The 23245-nt window shown below is 41.1% G+C and overlaps 1 protein-coding gene across 6 annotated transcripts; it reads left to right on the top strand.

Moving 5' to 3' along the window:
* The first annotated feature begins 77 nt into the window (after positions 1-77).
* On the top strand, positions 78-23181 carry rnf157 (ring finger protein 157). Of its 6 annotated transcripts, none has more exons than XM_077200572.1 (20): positions 78-1720; positions 3139-3257; positions 4346-4434; positions 4813-4959; positions 5120-5237; positions 5412-5478; positions 5567-5610; positions 6302-6349; positions 6467-6538; positions 6647-6806; positions 12555-12667; positions 15436-15671; positions 15870-15978; positions 16609-16717; positions 16814-16995; positions 17741-17806; positions 17893-17941; positions 18692-18808; positions 20276-20310; positions 20783-23181. In XM_077200572.1, exons 1-19 carry the CDS (start codon positions 1633-1635, stop codon positions 20308-20310), a joined length of 1968 nt encoding a protein of 655 aa, XP_077056687.1. In that variant the 5' UTR covers positions 78-1632; the 3' UTR covers positions 20783-23181. The 6 variants fall into 6 exon arrangements, 3 of the variants coding, with proteins under 3 accessions (XP_077056687.1, XP_077056688.1, XP_077056686.1); XR_013194405.1 differs by having other exon boundaries at positions 1197-1720; positions 16814-16990; XM_077200571.1 differs by lacking the exon at positions 20276-20310 and having other exon boundaries at positions 1007-1720.
* The last annotated feature ends 64 nt before the right edge of the window (positions 23182-23245 follow it).

The raw sequence follows: 23245 nt of genomic DNA, 5'->3' as shown, positions 1-23245 counted from the left end.
TTCCTTTTGGCACTCTCTTATAATCTGCTATAGACTATTTGTTATATTTAATCCCTTGGCGACTAATATTTCTTTCCGTAACATGTCTGTCTAATGTATTTTATAAAGTGACAAATAGTACTAATAATATAAAAACAATACATTTTAGGGCTCAGTGACACATGGTCTACTAATTGAACACCATTTATAGTGCCTTTAACGTTACTGCACTGCAGTGAATTATTTCCAAAATTCAGGGGAAGGTCACGTTTGGCGAGGCAGGATGTGTTTGTACTGCGCAAAACCTCAAGTCTGGATTTAAGCCTGACGTCAGGGGAGGCCAATAGCGCTTCGGGGGACAGTAATACAGCACTGATCATTGAGCAGCAAATTTTACTAGCCGACATACGGTTTTCCGTTGAGACAAAACGAGTGCTTCCAGCAGGGGGCGCCTGTCGGCTCTATTCAAATCTCAGGAGTTTTTTTGTTTTACTTGAGACGTTTGTTGGCCTATTCTTTTAAATGTAATTTTAAGGATTTTATTTGACCATGGTATATAAATGCAATTCGGCCAAAGCAATCTTTATAAAACAATGTTAAATCCTGATGTAGGTTCCAGTGTAGTTATTCCATTAGCGCAAAGAAAAGTAACAGAGAACACGTTAACTAAGGGAAGCCAAACACACCGAAAGTGGGACGACACGGTGTTAAAGAGAGCTCGAGCTGCGCTGACATTGCTAGCGCTAGCGCCAACTAATCTCACCAGCTCTGCGCTGTCCAATAAAACAACGCAGCGCATAACTTACTATACTAATTTGCACTAAATAAAATCGTCATTCACATAATTCCTTACAAACATTGCAGCTGCAGGATAAAGAAGTATGAACCTATCCACACTAACCTCCTGGTAATTTTATAATAATTATCGTTGTCAAGTTCTGCATTCAGCAATTCCGTTTTTTTTTCTGAAATTGGGTAGAAGTGATATAATGTTAAATTATTTATTTTAATATGTAGGCTGTTTCATATACATAAAATGAAACGTACGTTATGCCAGCTATGCTTAAAAAATGTTGTTCATTATAGTATACTGTGAAAGAACATTTATTTGTTAATATTATGCATAATCAACATCCGGTCCTTTAATCCCCGCCCATTTAGACACAATGTTTCATTCCCACTGCCGTTCTACCCTCTTATTTTGTTTCTACATCACTGATACGCATCTGCATCCCATCGCTCAAGCTCTCGGAGAACAGAGGATACAGGGATGATGATGATGATGATGATGATGATGATGATGATGATGTTAAACACACCGAGAAACTGTGTTATATAGAGAGCATCTCACTCCGTTAACTTACATCTTGGCCAAGGATGTCGACCACGGAGACAGAGGCAGCCTTATAACAGGGCTTCAGTCTGCAGGACGCAAAAAGCAGCTTGTGTCTGCAGACAAAACAACGAGAGACTTTGTACGGAGCTTACAGGGCATTAAGAGCACCAACTAATCCTTTCCATGGCCAAAAATATAAAAGCGAAGAGCAAAATTACGGGCTTTTGCGGGCTGAAGGAGATGTTCGGTCTACAGAAGACGAAGCAGCAATAGGATTGCAATCATTCAGTGTTATTTTTAATTTCTGGCTATTTGAAATGGGAGCTTTGACAAGCCGTCAGAATGCAGGAGTGGAGGAGATCGATATACCATCCAGTTCTGTGTACAGATACCCACCCAAATCCGGTGAGAAAATAATACATTTTATTTATTAAACAAATATTATATTAGGCTATGTTGTATTATATTAATATATCTTATTATTATATTAATATATCTTATTATTATAATGAAATACTGTTCTTTTTACTCTTATATTATATTAGGGTATAATATATCTAAATAAATGAACTGTTAAGCCCATTAGAGAACCCCAAGCTTGTTCTAATTTTATAGGTCTACACTTTCATAGGCCAATTATTGGGAAATATTATATATAAAATAAGGCTGTGAAGATAAACTTGGCTTGTAGAATTTAGTAAAAATTTTCTTGCAATAGAAAAGCGAGAGTTCATTTTATCTCCACGAGGCCAGGGCCACCACCCACTGTTTCTTGGTCAGCAAGTCTGTATTTGAGTAGCACAGTAGGCCCATACATGCTTGCCTTTATATTGAGATGGGGCCCATCATTCCCAGTGGTGCTGTGTCTACTGAAATGCACCACACTTAGAGCTAATAATCAATTATTTCGAACTTAGCATTAAACCTCAATCTGAAATAAGTGTCCACAACACTGTAGGTAAAAGGTATTTATTGTGAGCTATGTGGTTTACATAGCTTCTGCTAACCTAAAACATTAACTTACTATGTTCATTTTTAAATAAGATAATCTTCCTGTATGTTTAGAAAATGCAATAATCATCAAGCTAGTTTAAAATGATTGTTTTACAAACCTTTAGATTGTTGAGGAGACAGGCAGATGAGAAGATGAATGTCGGTGTGTTAACCACTAGTAACCAGATACACTATTCATGCACCCTGGGACTTGTGCCTGATTCTAGATTCCTTCTGCTCCAGTTTCAAGCTTGTTCATCTATCTACCCTTGTATCTTCCCATGGTGGTTGCCTATATCCTCTGTCTGCCCTTGAGCTTGTCTTTCTTTAATCTATTGGTTCCCCAGTCTACTATATCTGTCTTAATTTATAAACCTTTCAGTTGTCTTGTGTCCAGACTTTACTCTGGAGGAACGGAGGTTTTTGCATCTACTTATCATTTTCTGCACCATTTAGTAGTCTACATGTTGCTAAAGAATTAAAATGTGCATCTGTTACCTTAAAAGGCGACTTCTTCCTCATCTGAAAGCTAAAATGACTTGGTGTTAGTGTAATACAACGTAGTCAGGTTAAATCAGTCAAAATTGTATTTTTGTCTTAAATAAAACTAGTTCATTTGTTACCACACAAATGTTACCGTAAATTATTACATTTTTTATGTTTTGAATAAAACATTTTGACAGTGCTGAGCAGTGGGTTGGTGATGCACATTAAGTTGAAATTCAATGATGAACTCTTTGGAACACTCTACAGTTTTGTGTGACAAATGTACATATAAATGTATTCAATTATCAATATCTGTAACATTTGATCTGTTCGTTGTCATGCAGGGAATTATTTTGCTAGCCATTTTATTATGGGAGGAGAGAAGTTTGATTCAACACATCCTGAAGGCTACCTCTTTGGTGAAAACACTGACCTCAACTTCCTAGGCAACAGACCAGTTGTGGTAAGATTACATTTCAATTCCTGGTAAAATATAGATTAGATGCAGTCATTTTTGACTGATTATTATAGGAGGTCATGAAACCAATGATTCAGTTCCATTCGTTGATCTTTTCTTGTGTGATCTCATTTCCAAAATTGATCAAAAACAGTATGCCTCATGACTCATTTTATGACATTACATAAAAAATTACAGGTATTTAACAAATGATATAATTATTTAAAATTATATATAACTTTTATGTAATATTTTATATTATTAACATATTTTAAAATATTTTAAAAATAATTAAAAATAATTATTTTAAAATAACATGAATATAATATTAATTAATATCATGCATATTCATACATTTACAACATAAATATTTAAATATGTATTTTCCTCATAATACATAATACTCATATTTGAGTCGTTATGAGGTCTGCTTCGGACTGTTACTTTAACTGGATATTCACGCTAGCTTCATATAAATTAATATGTTGGTGGAAGCTTCTATAATTCACAGAATTATATGTGTAATTCTGGCTCAATGTCTCATGTAATTGTTTATTGCTTAACTTAATCCAGAGCTTTATCCTGATGTGTACTGCATGTATGCTTTATGAATGAATACATGTATTTCTGTATGCGGTGGATCTTTTATTTACACTATGTGCATTAGCTGTGGGGCCCGTCTCTAAGCAGACAGGCTAGTGATGCTGTGGATTTAAGCAACGGCTTACCGCAAGTAGTACAGAGAGCCACATTCAGTTTGAACTCCCGGGAGGGGGGAAGGAAAGGCAACAAGCTCACCCAGTGTTGACCCACACACGTACACACGCGCGGTGCCTCCCTGGCACGTGGGCATGCCTGTGCATTGCGTTTTTCCAGAGGAAACGCACATGCATCGACAAAACTTGGAGATCAGTGTATGTCACCTTTATTGTAATGTGGATTTGTTGCCAGATTGTTTTTCAATTTGGTGAGAGATCATATGTGTGTATCAGATATGTCAGCTAATCAAACAGGGCAAAATGCTTCTCCAACATTATAATAAATAACTTCACCCTGACTCCAAAGCGTTTATTGTGCTGTGATTGTGATTGTAGTTCCCGTACAATGCTCCCCCTCCTCCTGAGCCGGTCAAGACCCTCCGCAGTCTCATCAACATCCGAAAAGACACTCTGCGGCTTGTCCGGTGAGATTTTCCTCGCAAATACCTTAATTACTACACCTGACAGAGCTCTTAAAAAAGTCATGTGATGTGTGTAGTTTTCTTTCCTGTATTTATGTATTTGATAAAACAAGACATTAGGATGGGACATGATGAAGGGATTGTCCCTTTTTAAAAGTCTTTAGTTATGATTACAGCCATGCACCTTGATTCAAAAGCTGCTTTTTTGGTTGATACTTGTATTTGTATTTTATATCATATTCTATAGAGCATCTGATTAGATAAAACCCTGATGTTACATTAATTAAATATATTATGTATCTTTTTGCGTATTACTGTTGTGAAACATTTTTGCTAAAATCTTTACTGGACATCTAGTGAAGTTTGAAATTTTGACTTCAGGTGTAGTGAAGACATGAAGCTTCCTGGACAGGAAGTTGGGAAAAGCCACAGCTGCTACAATATTGAGTTTACCTTTGATGCCGACACACAAGTTGCCATCACTATATACTACCAAGCCATTGAGGAGTTTCACAATGGTGTGCCAATGTAAGTTAAGCATTAGACACACATTGAATATTCCCTTTTTTATCATTTATTAATAGAACACTTCAAGCTCAGCCTTTACCAGTTGATCGCAGAGCAGCAAGTTGGGAAATTACATCAAAGCTTGGGTTTTATCGCTCTGTTCATTGTGTGTTGTTGACAGATACTTGCCGCAGGACAGCTCTCTCCAGTCAGAGACGGTGCATTTCAAACGCGGTGTCTGCCAACAGTTCTGTCTGCCCTCTCATTACGTCAACTTATCAGAATGGGCAGAGGAGGAGGTAACACATCTGCTAGCTATGTCCTTGTTTTGTGTCTATGAGTTTTGCATTTTTGGGATTACAAAAAGTTTAAAATAGGTCAGATTGAAATTGAATTAGTCTTAATCTGTCTCATTAAAAAACGTCCTTGGAGCACTTTGGTTAAACCTGGTGTTGTGGTTTATTGTTACACAGCTTTTGTTTGACATGGATAGAGACATCTACCCCATGGTTGTACAAGCAGTTGTGTATGAGGGAGATGGTGAGTTGGATGTAATTGGATATAATATGTAGAAATGTATTTGGAAATATATATAAATATCTTGGACCATGTTTTTGTTATTGTGCAGAACACTTGGGACACTCCCATGTTCTTCTTGCATCCTTTGAGAAGGTATGTTTTTTGTGAAATGTAAAAAATATATATTTTTATACACTACTGTTCAAAAGTTTGGGGTCGTTAAGATTTTTAACGTTTTTGACAAAAGATCACCAAGGCTGTTTTTATTTGATTAAATATACAGTAAAAACAGCTATATTGTGAAATATTATTTCATTAAAAAATAACTGCTTTATATTTGAATACAAAAACTGTAATTTATGTAATTTGTTTACATAATTTATAGCAATTTATTCTTGTGCATTTCTAACAGCCATTATTCCTGTTCAGTGCCACATGAGTCTTCAGAAATTATTTTAATATGCTGATTTGGTGCATTCTCAGTTGAACTGCTTAATATTTTTGTAGAAACCATGATACATTTTCCCAGCATTTTTCGATGAATAAAGTTAAAAAGAACAACATTTATATTCAATTGTTTATCAATTTAATGCATCCTTGCTGAATAAAAGTAGTAATTTAAAAAGAGAAAAAGATATGTCCAATCATACTGTGTTCTGCTTATGCAAAAAAGGACTGCAGTTGTACTATTTCTACCTGATCTAACCCTTAAAATGATCATTCAGGTAATCAGATTGATTTAAATAACTTTTGAGCGTAATTAAAACTAGTTTAGTTTATCTGACAAAAATAAATTTACTGTGACGACTAGTGATTGTATAATATTGCTGTCTTTTTCTCCTAGCATATGGATGGAAGTTACTGTGTCAAGCCTCTGAAACAGAAACAAGTGGTAAGGGCCCTCTTACTATTTATGTAAAATGGCTTTTGAAATGTATACATTTTCTTTGGCATTGCTAGTTATCAAAATTTCAATAAACCTCTTAAGCCTATCATGATTTTATCTTAGGTGGATGGTGTCAGTTACCTGCTGCAGGAGATCTACGGCATAGAGAACAAATACAATAGTCAAGAATCAAAGGTACATCATCATCCACTTCACAAAAAGAACAGACTACAACTGTCACTTTTAACCTTTCATTCATTACTTGGTATAAAAATGTAAAAAATGACACACTCAAATTTACAGGTGGCTGAAGATGAGATTAGCGACAACAGCGCTGAATGTGTGGTGTGTTTGTCAGACGTGCGGGACACACTTATCCTGCCCTGCAGACACCTGTGCCTGTGCAATGCCTGCGCAGACACACTGCGTTACCAGGCCAACTGTTGCCCCATCTGTCGACTACGTAAGCACCAACCCTTGTACCGGACTCATTCAACATGACTCTCTGATTAGGATTATTATATTTATGAAAATATAATATTGCTTAGATAATATTTGCATTTATAGTTTCCTTTACATTAATGTTTTGGTGTATATTTCAATGCATAAAATACTGGACTCTGTTCACACTAAGAACGATAGCTATAAAGATAACTGTAGTATTTCCCTTCTATGTATGTGCGAGAAGGAAGGAGACCGGGGTCGGCTGGCTGAGGCTCGTGGTTATTTTATTCGCTGAACACAAATTACACTCGCGCCACATGCGCTCGTCAACATAAATCTCTTTCACAAATCAAAGTACTCGGCAACGTCAGTACAGTCCTCTTTCCTCCACGATCTCCACGATCCCCACGAGTCCTCAGCCCTCTCTCCTCGAATGCTGGTTTCCGTCTGACTTTATACGGTCTCCCCACGCCAATTACTGCAACGAGACACAGGTGTTAGTCATTTTGCACTTGACCCACTTACCGCCGCTCGTCTCGCCACTCTCTCTCTCGTCGCAGACCTCGCTGAACCACGCCTCCCCCGCCACATACCCCCACCGCCCGACTCAGGCCGGGGAGCCATCCGGCCTGCAGCCCCCCCCCCATTCCTAGAGAGGAAGTCAGCCACAGCCATCTGCACCCCCGGCCTGTGGATCACCTTGAACTTAAAAGGCTGTAAAGCGAGATACCAGCGGGTGATCCGCGCGTTGGTGTCCTTCATGCGGTGGAGCCACTGCAGGGGCGCGTGGTCCGAACAGAGGGTGAACTCCCGCCCCAGGAGGTAATAGCGCAGGGTGAGGACCGCCCATCTGATGGCCAAACACTCCTTCTCTATGGTGCTGTACTTAGTCTCTCTCTTCGAGAGCTTACGACTAATGTACAGCACCGGGCGGTCCTCCCCCTCCACCTCCTGGGACAGGACAGCGCCCAGCCCCCTGTCCGACGCGTCGGTCTGCAACAGAAAAGGAAGAGAGAAATTAGGAGAGTGCAGGAGCGGGCCACCACACAGAGCAGCCTTAACCTGGGTAAAAGCCTGTTGGCACTGCTCCGTCCACTGGACCGCATCTGGTACCTCCTTTTTAGTGAGGTCAGTCAGCGGGCTGGTGAGGTCCGAATAGTCCGGAATAAACCTTCTGTAATATCCCGCCAGCCCCAGGAACTGCCTCACCTCCTTTTTGGTCTTAGGTCTAGGACAGGTTGCAATTGCTGCTGTCTTGTCAATTTGGGGACGCACCTGACCATGACCCAAGTGGAAGCCCAGATATCTTACCTCCACCCGCCCAACTGCACACTTCTTCGGGTTGGCCGTTAGCCCCGCCCGTCTCAGCGCCCCGAGGACGGCCCTTAAATGCTCCACATGCCGCTGCCAGTCATTACTGTAGATGATAATATCATCCAAGTATGCAGCGGCATATGGAGCATGGGGTCGCAGAATTCTGTCCATGAGACGCTGAAACGTGGCGGGAGCCCCGAACAACCCGAAAGGAAGTGTTACAAATTGGTGTAATCCAAACGGCGTGGTGAAGGCTGTTTTTTCTTTGGACATGGGAGACAAGGGGATCTGCCAATATCCTTTCGTTAAGTCCAGCGTCGAATAAAAGCGAGCCGTACCTAACCGATCAAGCAGCTCGTCAATCCGCGGCATTGGATAAGCGTCGAATTTCGACACTGCATTCACCCTGCGATAGTCCACACAAAACCGTACCGAGCCGTCCGTTTTAGGAACTAAAACTATCGGGCTTGCCCAGTCACTGTGGGACTCCTCAATTACTCCCATCTCCAGCATTGCCTCTAATTCCGTCTGAACAACTTTTTTTTTGTGTTCAGGCAATCTGTATGGCCGGCCGCGAACTACCACGCCCGGCTCTGTCTCAATATGGTGCTGGATCAGATTAGTACGACCAGGCAGGGGTGAAAACACATCGGCAAACTCTCTTTGCAACCTTGTGATGTCAGTGAGCTGCGAGGGCGAGAGGTGATCCCCCCCCGGGGCCAGGGCGAGAGAATTCCCTTTGATGATCGCCTCTGGCCCGAGATCCTCCTCTCCACTCACTGCCGTCGCAAGCAACACTGACTCCTCCTCACTCCATTTTTTTAGGAGGTTGAGATGGTAGATTTGCCGTGAACCACCCCTGTCTGTTCGTACTACCTCATAATTGAGATCCCCTATCCGCTGTGTGACCTCAAAGGGTCCTTGCCACTTCGCTAACAATTTGGAGCTGGAGGTTGGTAGTAAAATGAGCACTTTATCTCCCGGTGTAAATTCTCGAAGCTTAGTTCCCCTGTTATACAGCCGGCTTTGTCTGTCCTGAGCCTGAAGCAAATTCTCCATAGAGAGCCGCCCCAGTGTATGGAGTTTTGCTCTCAGGTCCATGACATACTGAATTTCATTTTTGCTATCTGAGTGTCCGTCCTCCCAAGTCTCTTTTAGGACGTCTAACACCCCACGGGGCTGACGTCCAAAAAGAAGCTCAAAGGGGGAAAACCCCGTGGAGGCTTGCGGGACCTCTCGCACGGCGAATAAGAGGGGTTCTAGCCATCTGTCCCAATTTTTCGCGTCTTCCTGTACGAATTTACGAATCATTGTTTTCAATGTGCGATTAAATCGTTCGACCAGTCCGTCCGTTTGTGGGTGATAGACGCTGGTACGCACCGATTTAATGCCCAATAACTCATATAATTCGCTTAACGTGCGTGACATAAACGCGGTGCCTTGATCCGTGAGAATCTCTTTCGGGATTCCCACGCGGGAGATTAAACGAAACAGGGCGTCTGCCACACTTTTCGCTGATATAGTGCGTAGCGCCACTGCTTCAGGATATCGCGTTGCGTAGTCTACTATAACTAACGCAAAGCGATGTCCCCGTGCCGATCGTTCTAATGGCCCGATGAGGTCCATACCAATTCTCTCGAAGGGGACCTGCACGAGAGGTAGAGGGCGCAACGGCGCTTTTGGGGCGGCCGGTGGGTTTACCAACTGACATTCACGACACGACGCGCACCACCTGCGTACGTTCTCGTGAATGCCCGGCCAGAAGAATCGGGTCATTAAACGATTTAACGTAGCTGTCATCCCTAGATGCCCCGCCATCGGATTACAATGTGCCGTCTGGAAAAGCATTTCCCGACGGCCCCGTGGTATTAACAATTGGGTTGTATCTTCCTTTGTCTGAGTGTCTTGGGTCACCCGATACAACCTATCTTTAATAATGGCAAAATAAGGATAGGAGAGCGGGCGGTCAGGTTGGAGGATCTGCCCATCGATGGAACGGACCTGTTCAAACGCATGTTTGAGCGTCTCATCTTGGGACTGATCCAGGGGAAAGTCATCGCGGGTGGAGAGGTTTAGCCTCGCCAAGCCGCTCGGTTCCCCTGAACCAGTTCCGCTGGGTCCAGGAACAGCCTCTCCAACCTGAGCGCTCGCCCCCCTTCCCCGCCTTTTCTTTTTCCCAGAGACATCCGTTGTCAAACAACCCAATAATAGTTCAAAAGCTGGCCAATTCGTTCCCAAAATTAACGGATGCCGGAGGCGCGGGCTAACTGCCACCTCCACACAATGATTTTGTCCCCTGAAATTAATAGTGATGGCCTTTAAGGGGTATTCCACTATATCCCCGTGCACACACCTCACCTTAACCATGCGGCCCGTATCCAATGCCCCGGATTGTATCAGGCGTTGATGGATGGAGGTCTGGTTACAACCTGAATCCACCAAGGCCTGATAGGTACCCCCCTTAATACTCACAGGTATCTGGTATAACCCGGCTTGATCGGGGGCGGCCTGTGGGACGTCCGGGATCCGGACCAATGTCCCAACCTCCATGACCGGGCAGCGGTCCACGAAATGGCCCGGATCCCCGCAACGCCAACAGGCCGGCCCAGGCCTCCCCGCCGCCCTAGTGGCAGGAAGCGGGTCAAGGAATTGGCGTGGGGAGAGCGCAGGAACCGTGTCGAGCCCTTCAGGATGTCCCAGCCCCCCTCCCCTGACGGATCCACGCATCCCGGCTGGACCCTCTGCTCCAGCCTTCCAACGTGGAGGTGCCCTCGGCGGTCCGGTGAAACGGGTCCTGGGAACAGGAACGGGCTTAGGGGAATGGGGAGAGAGAGAGACAGGGGAAGAGAGAGAGAGAGAAATAGATGGCAAGGGTTCGCCGACCCCGGAGCACGCCGCCAGTTGATCCTCCGCCAGCTGGATGGCCAGATCCAGCGACGCCGGCCGGTGGCACTGGACCCACTGGGCAGTCCTCTTCGGTAAACGTGAGATGAACTGCTCCAGTACCACCTTGTCGATGATGGCCTCGGCGCCGCCTCCTCCGGCCAACAGCCATTTGCGGCACGAGTCCCGGAGCTGCTGCGCCAAGACAAAGGGTCGGCCTACTTCTGCCAGTTCGAGTGAACGGAAACGTTGACGGTGTTGTTCGGGGTTAAGGCCGACCCTCTGGAGAATGGCTCGTTTTAGATCGGCGTATACCAGGAGGTTCTGGACGGGCAGTTGTTGAGCAGCCTTCTGGGCTTCCCCCGACAGCAGTGGTATCAGCCGTACCGGCCAGCTGGTCGATGGCCACTCACATGCCTCAGCCGTTCTTTCAAATAAATCCAGGAAGGCTTCGGGATCGTCAGAGGCACCCATCTTCATGAGTGCCATGTGAGCGCCTGGAGTGGAGCTGGGGAAAGCCCCTTCCGTCCGAACCTCCCGGTCCAGCAAGCTCCGGAACAGCTCGCGGTCCGCCTGCTGGGCTTGCATCATGGCTTGGAACCGACCTTCCTGATCCGCCCGCAAGTCCAGCAGGGCTTGGTGGTTCTCCTGATGCAGACCCGCGAGCGATGTAATGATGTCCGCAAATGGCGTTCCCGATGTTCCTGACGGAGTTTGCATCTTGGCGGCGGCGTTCTCCTTCCTTACCGGGTTTCGGCACCAGTGTAGTATTTCCCTTCTATGTATGTGCGAGAAGGAAGGAGACCGGGGTCGGCTGGCTGAGGCTCGTGGTTATTTTATTCGCTGAACACAAATTACACTCGCGCCACATGCGCTCGTCAACATAAATCTCTTTCACAAATCAAAGTACTCGGCAACGTCAGTACAGTCCTCTTTCCTCCACGATCTCCACGATCCCCACGAGTCCTCAGCCCTCTCTCCTCGAATGCTGGTTTCCGTCTGACTTTATACGGTCTCCCCACGCCAATTACTGCAACGAGACACAGGTGTTAGTCATTTTGCACTTGACCCACTTACCGCCGCTCGTCTCGCCACTCTCTCTCTCGTCGCAGACCTCGCTGAACCACGCCTCCCCCGCCACAATAACTATAGCGATAATAACTATATTAGTGTCCACACCAATGTATGATAATGTTCTGTATATTGCACAGCATGAACAGCAGTTATGTCTTTTGCCACTTTAAATGCTCAAGCTATTTAAAGCATTATGGATTCTGATAGGCTGTCAACGTTTTATCAGCTGGAAAAAAAATTGTTTTGAAAGGGATTCCAACGAAATTATTCCTCTGCTGTTAATTGTTATAGTTGTGGTGTGGACTCTGCTATTCCTTTAAATTTAAAATGATTTTTATTTACAATCTGAATTGTTAACGTTATAGTTATCATCCTTGGAGTAAACGGGCCTGTATTCATGCTAGTTGATGCTATTTTTTAACAAAAGACATTTATTCAAGTTGTTTATCTATGTTTGTATTGTTTCTGATAAAATATTTGACTCATTGAATGTTAGCGTTTCGTGCCCTCCTGCAAATAAGAGCGATGAGGAAAAAACTGAGCCCGCTCACACCTACTGGATTCAACCCTGTCATCACCTCGCAGACATCAGATTCAGAGGAGCACTCGGTAATACTACATTTGGTTCACAGTGTTCATACATAGCTTTATTCATATATATTCAACTATATTTATAGCTAAATAAATGCAGCCAGGCATTTGAATTTGCTTTATTGAACCTCATCGATTGTCAAAAACTGAAAATAGCTGATCAAGGGTCCAAAATAAATATATTCCTGGAGCTAAACGCAAGTACATATGATTAGATTAGATTAGATCAGCCTTTATTTGTCTCACAAATGAGAAATTTCAACATTACAGCAGAAAGTGGATAGTAAGGAATAAAGAAGAATATTAAGTACATTAACATAATAAATATATGCATAAAGGCATGCTTTTCCTTAAGCTTAAAACAGATAAAAACAATAAAAACAAATTCCCATATTAACGATGCAAAGTGACATTGTGCATTGATTTTCACTCAGACACAGCGTAGTAGTTTCAGTATAGTGCTCAACAGTACTGATTATAAAGTCTCACAGCCGCCGGAAGAAAAGATCTTCTAAATCTTTCCTTCAAACAGCGTGGATGTATCAATCTGCCACTAAAAGAGCTTCTCAGTGATGTAAGTATCCCATGAAGGGGATGGGACGGGGTCTCCAACATGGATGAGAGCTTAGCTCTCACCCTCCTCTCTCCAACCACCTCAACTGGCTCAAGTGAGCAACCCAGGAAAGAACTGGCCTTTTTAATCAGTTTGTTTAGCCTCTTCCTATCTACCGTTGTAATGCAGCTACTCGAACATACCACACCAAAGAAGATGGCTGACGCCACTACAGAGTCATAAAAGGTCCTCAGGAGTGAACCCTGCACTCCAAAAGACCTTAGTCTCTTAAGTAGGTATAGTCTCTTCTGGCCCATCTTGTAAAGGGCGTTAACAGTGTCTGTACAAACCAGTTTATTGTTAACCTGGAAACTAAGATACCTGTTGGAGTCCCCAATCTCAATATCAACCCCCTGAATATTCACTGGAACCGTGGAAACATGCTTAATCCTGCGAAAATCCGCAGGATATGGCTATGGTGAGTACATAAAAATTTGTTAGGAGTATTAACGTCAGTGGTTTAAGTAGTCAGACTCTCTCTGATGTAAGTTAGGAGCACATTTTAAAGTGGCGCTATTATGCTATATTAAAGGTTCCCAATTTTGTTTTGGAGGTCTCCTACAATAGGTTTACATGCATCCAAGGTAAAAAAAACCCTTAAATTTTCTCATAACATACATTGCACTTCACCTAATTTCTCAAAGAGTCTGAAAACTGTTCGTTAGAAGATTCATGGCCCTATTTTAACAATCTGAAACGCAAGTATATAAAATGCAAAACGCAAGTAACTTTGTGGGCGGATCTCGGGCGCTGTTGCTATTATACTGGCGGGATAAAAGACTCTTGTGCCCGACGCATATCTAAAATGGGTTGGTCTGAAGTAGCAACATTACTCGTCATCGGTGTGGCGTAACGTGAAATAAACCAATCAGAGCCTCATCTCACATTCCCTTTAAAAGCAGACGCGCTTGTTTCATGGTGGATTGCTATTATGATGGCGGATTTTCCAGGCGCACGCCAGGAGCAGTTCACAGCCGAGGAGACCGACTTTCTCGTCAGGGCCGTAAAACACAAAGAAGTGACATTGTATGGGGATGGGAGAAACCCACCCAAATTAGCTTTGGTTAAACTGCCGTATAAAAATTTGGGTAAATGTGTAAGCTAGATTTATGCCTATTTTTTCACATCTTCATGGACACCACATTGATTTCCCTCGTATTTTTCCTTGTAATTATGTATGGTTTGCAAAAATGGGAACTGCTGCGTCTCTGTAAATGAGAGAAGTGTATGCGTGTTGTGCACAAGCTACATTATGGCCAAGCATGCGCCCTTAAAATAGCATCTGAATAACGCCCCTGGGTTTTTCCTGGTCTGGCGGAATTGTTTTCTGAAACTGCAAAATAGCACCAGGGCACGTTTGCGCCGGAAAAACACCTCCTCTTTTCGCTGAACCGCCCCTGGGAGCACAAGTTCATTCCCTAATTTACTGACGTGCGTCTGTGGAGGGAAAAGTCCGCTGTGCGTTGGGTGCCAAATAGGAATGATACATGCGTCGGTGTACAAAGTCAATTGTGCTGGGTGCAAGATAGGGCCTTCAGTCTCTCTAAACCCCTCCTTGCAGCAAGCCTACTCTGCTCTGATTGGTCAGACGGCCCAGTCGGTTGTGATTGGTCTTACAGCGCGTGTCAGAAACGAAACGCCTATTACCATATCTGAATTTCAGCTCCAGAGGCTTCCTCAGTGCTTGATACACAGTGATGTGAATGATGGTGTCAGTTTTTCTGTATCAATTCCAGCACAAGTCCTCATCTATTTGAAGTGCACGAAAAGTGGGTTTGCAGCACTGAAAACAGCGTCTTCTTGACATGTTGACAACACAATATTTTCCAGGCCTCAGCTACACTACAGTGTTTGAGTGTTGGTGAAAGTAGATGTCATTCGCAGGGAACCAAAGAAGACCATAGGCTGGCAATATGCAAATTTGTCGATTCTTTCTATTAGGAGACAATAACTTTATTTGTTGTGCACTGTCATCTTTAAAACTTTGCAGACATTTTACATTCACAAACAGCTATATTACACACTGCATAAAAGGGAATATTCAAAAAAGCATTATAGGGTTACTTTAATGCATAAGCATACTGTATGCACTGTCTATTCATACTAAAGGTGAAAATGTTGTTATGCTTCCAAACTGTACTGCTGTTCACGGCCACATGTATATTTACTACAGGCATCAGAGCACATCCCACCAGGCTTTGAGGCTGTGTCCCTGTTGGAGGCCTTGAATGGGCCCCTGAACCCGTCGCCATCTGCTCCTCCACTTCAGGGCCTCACCAGGGGCCATGTTTCTGGATCTACGCCCACATATGGCAGCGAAAGCCACCACACACCCGTGCGCTCCCTCTCTCCACTAGAACACTCTGTCAACTCCAGCCAGAATGGGAAACACAAGAAGAGTGGCTCTAAGTGAGTGAGCCCTAACTGAAATATTGAATGTAGTATTTTGGTATTACTGTAAAACACTTTTAATTAATGTCTACAAAACATTTGCTGGGTGTTATTAAAACAGTCAATTTACAGCTTTTCCTAAAGGTTAAATTATGGGCTGAAGAACAAGGCAGAGAAGTGAGTCCTTGCTAATCATGTATTCTGGGAACTCTCTAGATCCCTCTCCCAGAATTCTTCAGTACTGCCTGAGGAGGAGGATGAGAAGTCATGCAGTGAGTCTGAAGTGCAAACGTGCAGGAGAAAATTGCACGTAGAACAGCAAGAGGTACAAGCATCTCAAACATTTATAAATGTATTTCATACATATTATTTTATGCATTTTCTGTTTTATTGTTAAATTTTTTTAGTTTTTGAAAGAAGTCTTTTTATGCTCACCAAGGCTGGATTTATTTGATCAAAAATACAGTAAAAAACATAGTATTTTTGTAAATATTATCACGATTTCAAATAACGTTTTACTATTTTTATATATAGTTTATAATATATTTTTCCTGTGATGGCAAAGTTTAATTTTCAGCATCTTTACTCAGGGCTTCAGTGTCACATGCTCCTTCAGAAATCATTCTAATATGCTGATTTTGTGCTCAAGAAATATTTCTTATTATTATCAATGTTAAAAACAGTTGTGCTCTTTCATTCAAAAATATTTAGATATAACTTTGTTTTCTTTAATTCTAATATAATAGAATTGTAGGAATTGTATTGTGTGTGTGTATATATATATATATATATATATAATATATATATATATATATATATAATGTATGTATGAGCCAAATTGACATGTTATGGAAGATTATATAATACTTGCAGTATTATAGTATTTACCCCCATGTTTATAATACAGAGTCATCACATCAATCTGATTATCATTATGTTTGTATTTTTCCTGCAGTCTGGAGTGACTCCTGAAAGTGACAACCTCACTCTGTCATCCTCGGGGGCCATAGATCAGTCCTCCTGCAATGGCACCCCTCTCTCCTCCACGATCACCTCCCCAGAGGGTACAGCTTTTCAGTGAACTAAATCTAACTCACTGAAACACACATTATAGCTCACTCATTTTCATTTGTTTGTCTTTCTCTTCCTGCCCTCTTCAGACCCAGTAAGCAGCAGCCTGGCCCAGTCTGTGATGTCAATGGCGTCCTCTCATAGCCAGCACTCTCAGATTAGCACCGACACACTCTCTTCAATGTCCGGATCCTACATGGCTGGGGCAGAGGGAGAGGAGGCCGCTGAGACCCCAGCAGAGAGCCGAGCCTCTTCCCAACATGAGGGTGAGGTAAGTCAATTAGAAGGCATGGATTCAGGACAATTTATCACTTTTGTTTATTTAGTTGATGCTGATTTTATAGTTTTTATCACCTGGGCATCAAACAGTAGTTGTAGTCATGTAGCCTAGTGGTTAATATCTAGGTTTCCAGGCTAATGAATAATCTAAATATATCTGATCATTTTAAGATTGGGATTTCCAGGCCTGGAAAAATCATGGAAATTAATCAAATAAAAATGACAAATCTAGAAAAGAGTGCAACACTCACTCTACAAACATAAATGTAACTATTTCTTTCAAATTAATGACGTTTGAAACATCATTGTTTTTAAAGAAATAAAGTTACTTTTATGTTTGTAGTGTGAGTGTTGCACTCTAGAGTTGGAATTTTGGAATTTGTTTCTGCATTTCAATTTTGGTTTAAAATTAAAAATATAAAGGTCTATTTATTATTTAATTTAATGTAAAACACTATTTTGGATGAAATGTTCTATATAAATAAACTTTCCTTGCCTATTTCATTGGCTTGAAATTATTCTTTGTGAACGTGATCTCTATTAAACAGTTTTTTAAAATTACAAACAAATGAAAAAGCCATTGGGAAGTCATGGAAATTCATAGGTCAAAGGTTATCAGAACACTGTAACCAAAGCTTCAATCCCCATTGCACAAAAATGTAGAAATTTATGCCAAGAGATGTTTGTGCAAATCATTTTGTGTGTCTTACAGAGACCATATTTACATATGTCCGCAGGAAATCCCCAACGAGGCAAAAGGGCATAATTTTGTGGCTGGCATTCTTGAAGAACAGGATTCAGAGGTGAAACATTCAAACAACCAAACATCATAAACCCAGCTATTTGTTTTCTATTTATTATTTATTCAACTGCGTATTGTCATCTTCAGGGAAATGATGTGACTGAGGAAGATTGTGCATCTCCCACCAAAGAACATGGTAATTGTAACCTCAGCAATTTGGATGTAATTATCACGATTCACGACACTGTACACTAGATTAAGGAGAAAAAACACTGCAATGTAGGTGGCACTTCATCCACAAGACAAGAGCTTCTAAATCTGCCCACACACCTGCTTGTAAATAACTTGTGTTTGCAGGTGGGCCAAAAGTCATTCACTACAAATATAAATATCACATGACTCATTTAAGGCAAATGTAGTTCATTTTTTTTATGTTTTGTTTAATCAGCCCACATACAAGCACACTTGGCATTTGAATTTTACATACACATCCAGTATCTAGCTTTCTACCTATTATTTTATTTATTCATTTTTTTTATAATGAGTGTGCATCTGTACTAATACTATAAATTATTTCAAACAACTAATTGTTGATTTAAAAAAAAGTTTGATATAAGGGGTTGATTGAGGTTTTGCTTTTAGAGTTTTCTTTCTATTGTAACTAATTCCCTGTTTGCATATACATTTTTCATCTGTTTCTTATGTAATGTGGTGAATGCTTACTAAATGTGTGTCAAGTGTTCACCAGTTGTGTTGTTGTGCATGCGCCGATTGCATCCGCTCTGCTTTCACATGAGTATGTGTGCATCCATCAACCACAGCCATCACTAAATGGCTGCCGAGTAGCATCCTGCCCCCTATTGCTCTGACCCTTCACTGCTGTTCTCCACTCGGCTGCTCTGCCCTGCCTCGGCTGCTCTTGTTTGACCTCTGACCTCGCTTGCAGGTGGGCGCAGGAGGAGCGAGGTGCCTTGTCCAGAGTTTGACAATAACAATCAGGGGCAGTCTGACACCCACTGTACCCACCTGGACAATGAGCAGCCTCCTGATGGCCGATTCGCTGGTGAGTGGCAACCTCTCGAGCATGGACTTTCTGATTGGAAGGGATTGGGTGAGGCGGTTTCAAGATGTCCCTTTAAAAAAAGCAACTGGTTCTAAAACACTATTGGCTTTCTCTGCTCATGCACGCCCTTTCTTTGACCCTGCTGTAATTTTGTGTAGCATTAATTGGTACAGTGGCCATGCCCTTTATCCCCCCTCTTTTTTTTATGTTTATGTGTATGTGTGAGTTTATATCATGTATGACTTGTTTCTATCTCTCTGGGTCATACTAATAATAGCTAAGTTCATGTTCAGTGTCTGCCAGCTCAAAGTAGCTTTGCGTCTCCCTTCATTTCTATGTTCATCACTTCATTTTTCTGCTCATCCTCCCTTTTTTGCCAGCAAATACTATTAATCCCCCACTCTTGGTTACTGTCATCCAGAGAAAGCATTCTCTCTGGAAGGACACTAATGATGCTTTTCACATGAGATTTGTGATAGTAAAATGTGATTCTTACACATTAATCATCAGCATCAAAATCGTCATCATCATTATATTTTTAGTCATCGTGTCTACTACACAGTTCTAAATATAAAATTGGCCGAAAAGTACTAGGACATGTAAGCCACGTCTGAATTTGATTGCATTATGATGATGATGATCCCTTGCAAAGGACTCCCTTTATAAAACATAGCTGTGTATTTTTGTGTAAAAAGAGGCATTTATGTTGTACATAATTTTATCAATGTGTAAATGTTATCTGGAATATTTAAAAAAAAAAGTAAAATATTTATTTTCTATCAAGTTGACAATTTTTTCAATGGAATAAAATAATTGTGATTATTCTCATGATTTACAAATGAATTCAGTAAATATAAACTTTTATTTATGCATGTATTTATAAATGATCTATTTGTAATATAATATAATATATACATTTATTTATTTATATTTTTACATGTATTGACTAATTTTAACTGATCTTTTTTTGGCCTCTGGGTGTTCCCGCAAGCCAGTTTGGAAAGCAATTAAAATTTTTGTGAAATGTTTTGATTGAAAAGTATGTCATGTGGTTTGATATTTTATGTAATGCAATGAAATTGATACATTTTCAAGTGCTAATTAAGTGTCCATATACTGTTTGTGGTCATTATCAAGTCCTGCTAATAGGATTTATAGAAAATGAAAATCACTTACTTGAATAGACACTTGATTGAACCTCCTGTTGATTAAAGATAAAAGTTTCCAGTGAAAGAGCATTTTTTTTCCTCAAAAAGACCCTGGCTACCATCATCTTCTCTCATTATCTCTAAGCACCGAGCTTTTCCTCTCTCTCAATCCAACTCTCATTTTCTGTGGATGGCTGGTTGATTCTCTTGATGTGCTGTAAATGTGCTGTGTTCTCTCTCTTTTCTGTCTTTGTTTTTCCTTCCATCATCTCCCATCTCTCTTTCTCTCTATCTTCCTGGATGTCTGTGGAATGGACAGATGAGGACTCGTGTCCTGTTCACATTGAGGAATAGGTATGGAGCAAGTTAAAAGGCAATGCACAGAGGTCATGGATTCACAAAGAAGTTTCTGCCTTTCTGTTATTCACTATTATCATCAAGTGAGATTCTTTGGCTTTGACCTCTTTGGGTTAAAAGAGCCTTTTCATCATTTACTCAGGATGCATGGTGAATATTCAATACAGGATATTTCAGTTCTCAGAAACCTTGGAGAACAATGGATAAAAGTGTCTTGATTTGCATGATGGACATTTTGACCAACCGACTTATTTTAACATTGATCTCCAAGAGATGCTCCAATTTGGGGGAAAAGGACTAGTTCTTTTAGTTCTTCTATATTTCAGTTCTTTCTAAATCACTTTTCCACAAACCCATTATTATTTTACCCTTCACAACTACCTTCATGCCCTCTTTATTTTTCTTCTTCATTTTCAACCTGCTATCATCTGTATCTTTTCACGTGGACTTTCTCTGTTCTGTCTGTTAGGTCTGTTATACCTTGACGTCTATCGTCATGGGCGGGATCCTTTGACTCACCATGCGTCCACCAGCAACATCAACCTGGACGAGCAAGGGGTCACTAATGAGGCAGCCAACTCCAAGAATAAACCTCATCATGGACCCCTTGCTGTGTGAAATCCTCAATCCACCCAGGCACAGACCTACTCCAATCCTGAGAGGGATATTTGCCTCTTTCTTCATCCCACCTCTGCCTAAACTCATGCCCACACCAATTACTCATGGATCAAATCTTAGATGCAAACCAGGGAGGATTGACTGTGTTGTTTCCCTTCTCATTTGTGATAGATGTTATGTTTTTAGCACTCTTTTGGTGTTGATACTTTGGTAAAGCACCGCATTTACACCAACGCTCCACCCCCTCATGTGTAGAGATGAAGCAAATCTCCTGATGAAAGACTGGAAAATGAGGACATGATAAAGACTCCAACCTCTGATCCAAGCAATGTTTTTCTCTTAGAGAGCAGGCAAATTTCAAGTCAAGGCTGTGCGACTTTACTTTTTAAAACGTGTTGTGACACGTTATAATTGCAGCAAGCACTATTAACCCCCATGCATTCATAATCAAATCCTGCTGATCTGAATCAACATCCCTTGGGATTTTCCTCAGTAATGTCACTGAACATTTGTATGAATATTTCAACTTGTACTCCTGGAGATCTGCCCACAATACCCAATATAGATGTTTCAAAAGAAAATGATGGAAAACAGAGAGATGAATTTTTAAAATGTACATCAAGTTTCAAATTATAAACTGTCACAAGATTTACTTGGAGCAATAACACATATTTGCTCACGTTTCTGCCCTTGTCAGTTTGCTGCAGCTCACTTTGAGCTCTACGTACAGCCCTGCATGTTACAAAGACCCAAAGCTACTGAGCTGCCTAACCTGCGTTACGCATGGGGAAACATGCCTGTGAAGTCCTCAGATTGCTAATGTTGATGGTATGTTAAATGTCACAAAGCTACTTTCAAGCTTTTTTGTGTTGTTTAACAAAATATGTGTTTGTGTCATGTCTAAGGTACAATCTAGCATATGAGTCAGTTTGACTTGAAGCAAAGCTGAATTAGCTCTTTAGGTGTGTCGTTGGACTCATATGGATTACTCTCGCAGGTACTTTGGTATAGAAGTTCCTTTAAAAGCAATTTTTGTTATGTATTCCACTTTCCTATAGAGATCCTTGAAAGTGTTTACTTAGTAGTAATTATACAGTGAGAATGAAGGAAAGACTTTGAAAAGTCACTCATGCCACTATCATTAAAAACAATCAACAACTTTCAGTTTTTTTGACAGTTCTGCCAAACCGAATTCTCAGTGTTTAAACTTGCTCTTTGTTGCACCAGTGGTACGTTAGTGGTTATTTTATTTAACGGAAATCTTTGGGCTCTCCTTTCAGATCCTGAAAGGGATAGTTTAATTAAAATTCTGAAAGGACCCTATATTGACTTTCATTTTATGGACAATAAAATCATTTTCAAGTGATCTTTTATGTTCCACAGAACAAAATAATCACAGATTTGGAACGACATGAGGGTGAGTAAATTAAAATAATTTTATATTTTTAGGTGAACGATCCCTTTACCATCATTCCTACAATTCCTTAATCTAATCTAGTTTTCTTGATTCATTAGCACTTGTCTGGACTATTTGAAAGGATTCACAGTACAATCAAATAGTGATTATACATCTCTCAAAATGTCTACTGTACTTTGAGAACCAACAATGCTTTTCCTTTGTGTGGAAAATGTTTATTTTTTATTTTTTTTATGTTAGCCTAGTTCTTGTTATCGTTGTAAGAGTCTGTCAATATGTTGTTTACTGTAGTATATGAACGGTGTGAAATTTTTCCAAATGGGATTGTATACATTACACATGCACTAGTAGATATTCCCTTGACAGCAGATATGTGGTGCATGTGGTAAGCGCATGGTAGTTGCAGTCAGAAAATAGAAATCCTCCACCTTTTCATTTGCACTATTTGTCTAACCCTTCCACACTGACCTTACATGTAATGTAAGCAACAGGTACTGAGTCACAAGACAAGCAATACAGCCGCATAATAAAACTTTGTTGTCTGGAGACAATACAGATAAACGTAGCCTTGCATTGAATGTTTTACAGCAGAATGTCACATTTACCTGCAGAGAGAAACCACTGTCGTGTAACATGCACTGAGCATGGACGTACTCAAGGGGTATTCAACTCCAGTTTTGCTATCTGTATTGCTTTTGTGATTCTGTTCTGTCCTCTTTCTGCACCAGGAGGAGTGAGCTAAACTTACATGAGGTATGGGTTGCATCAATTCACTTTTGTAGAATGAAGATTACAAAATGTCGAAAACACAATAAACCTTTTCTTAAAAACAAGATTTGTTTGGAGCACTGTAAAAGAAAACTACAGAGCATGACTTGCGGGCAAAAAAATATATAT

The sequence above is a fragment of the Siphateles boraxobius genome, unplaced genomic scaffold, assembly GCF_051911475.1.
Source record: "Siphateles boraxobius isolate OS27281-9 unplaced genomic scaffold, OSU_SipBor_1 46, whole genome shotgun sequence".
Lineage (NCBI taxonomy): Eukaryota > Metazoa > Chordata > Actinopteri > Cypriniformes > Leuciscidae > Siphateles > Siphateles boraxobius.
Note: the sequence above shows the minus strand (reverse complement) of the source record. Positions and strands in the feature narration are given on the sequence as shown.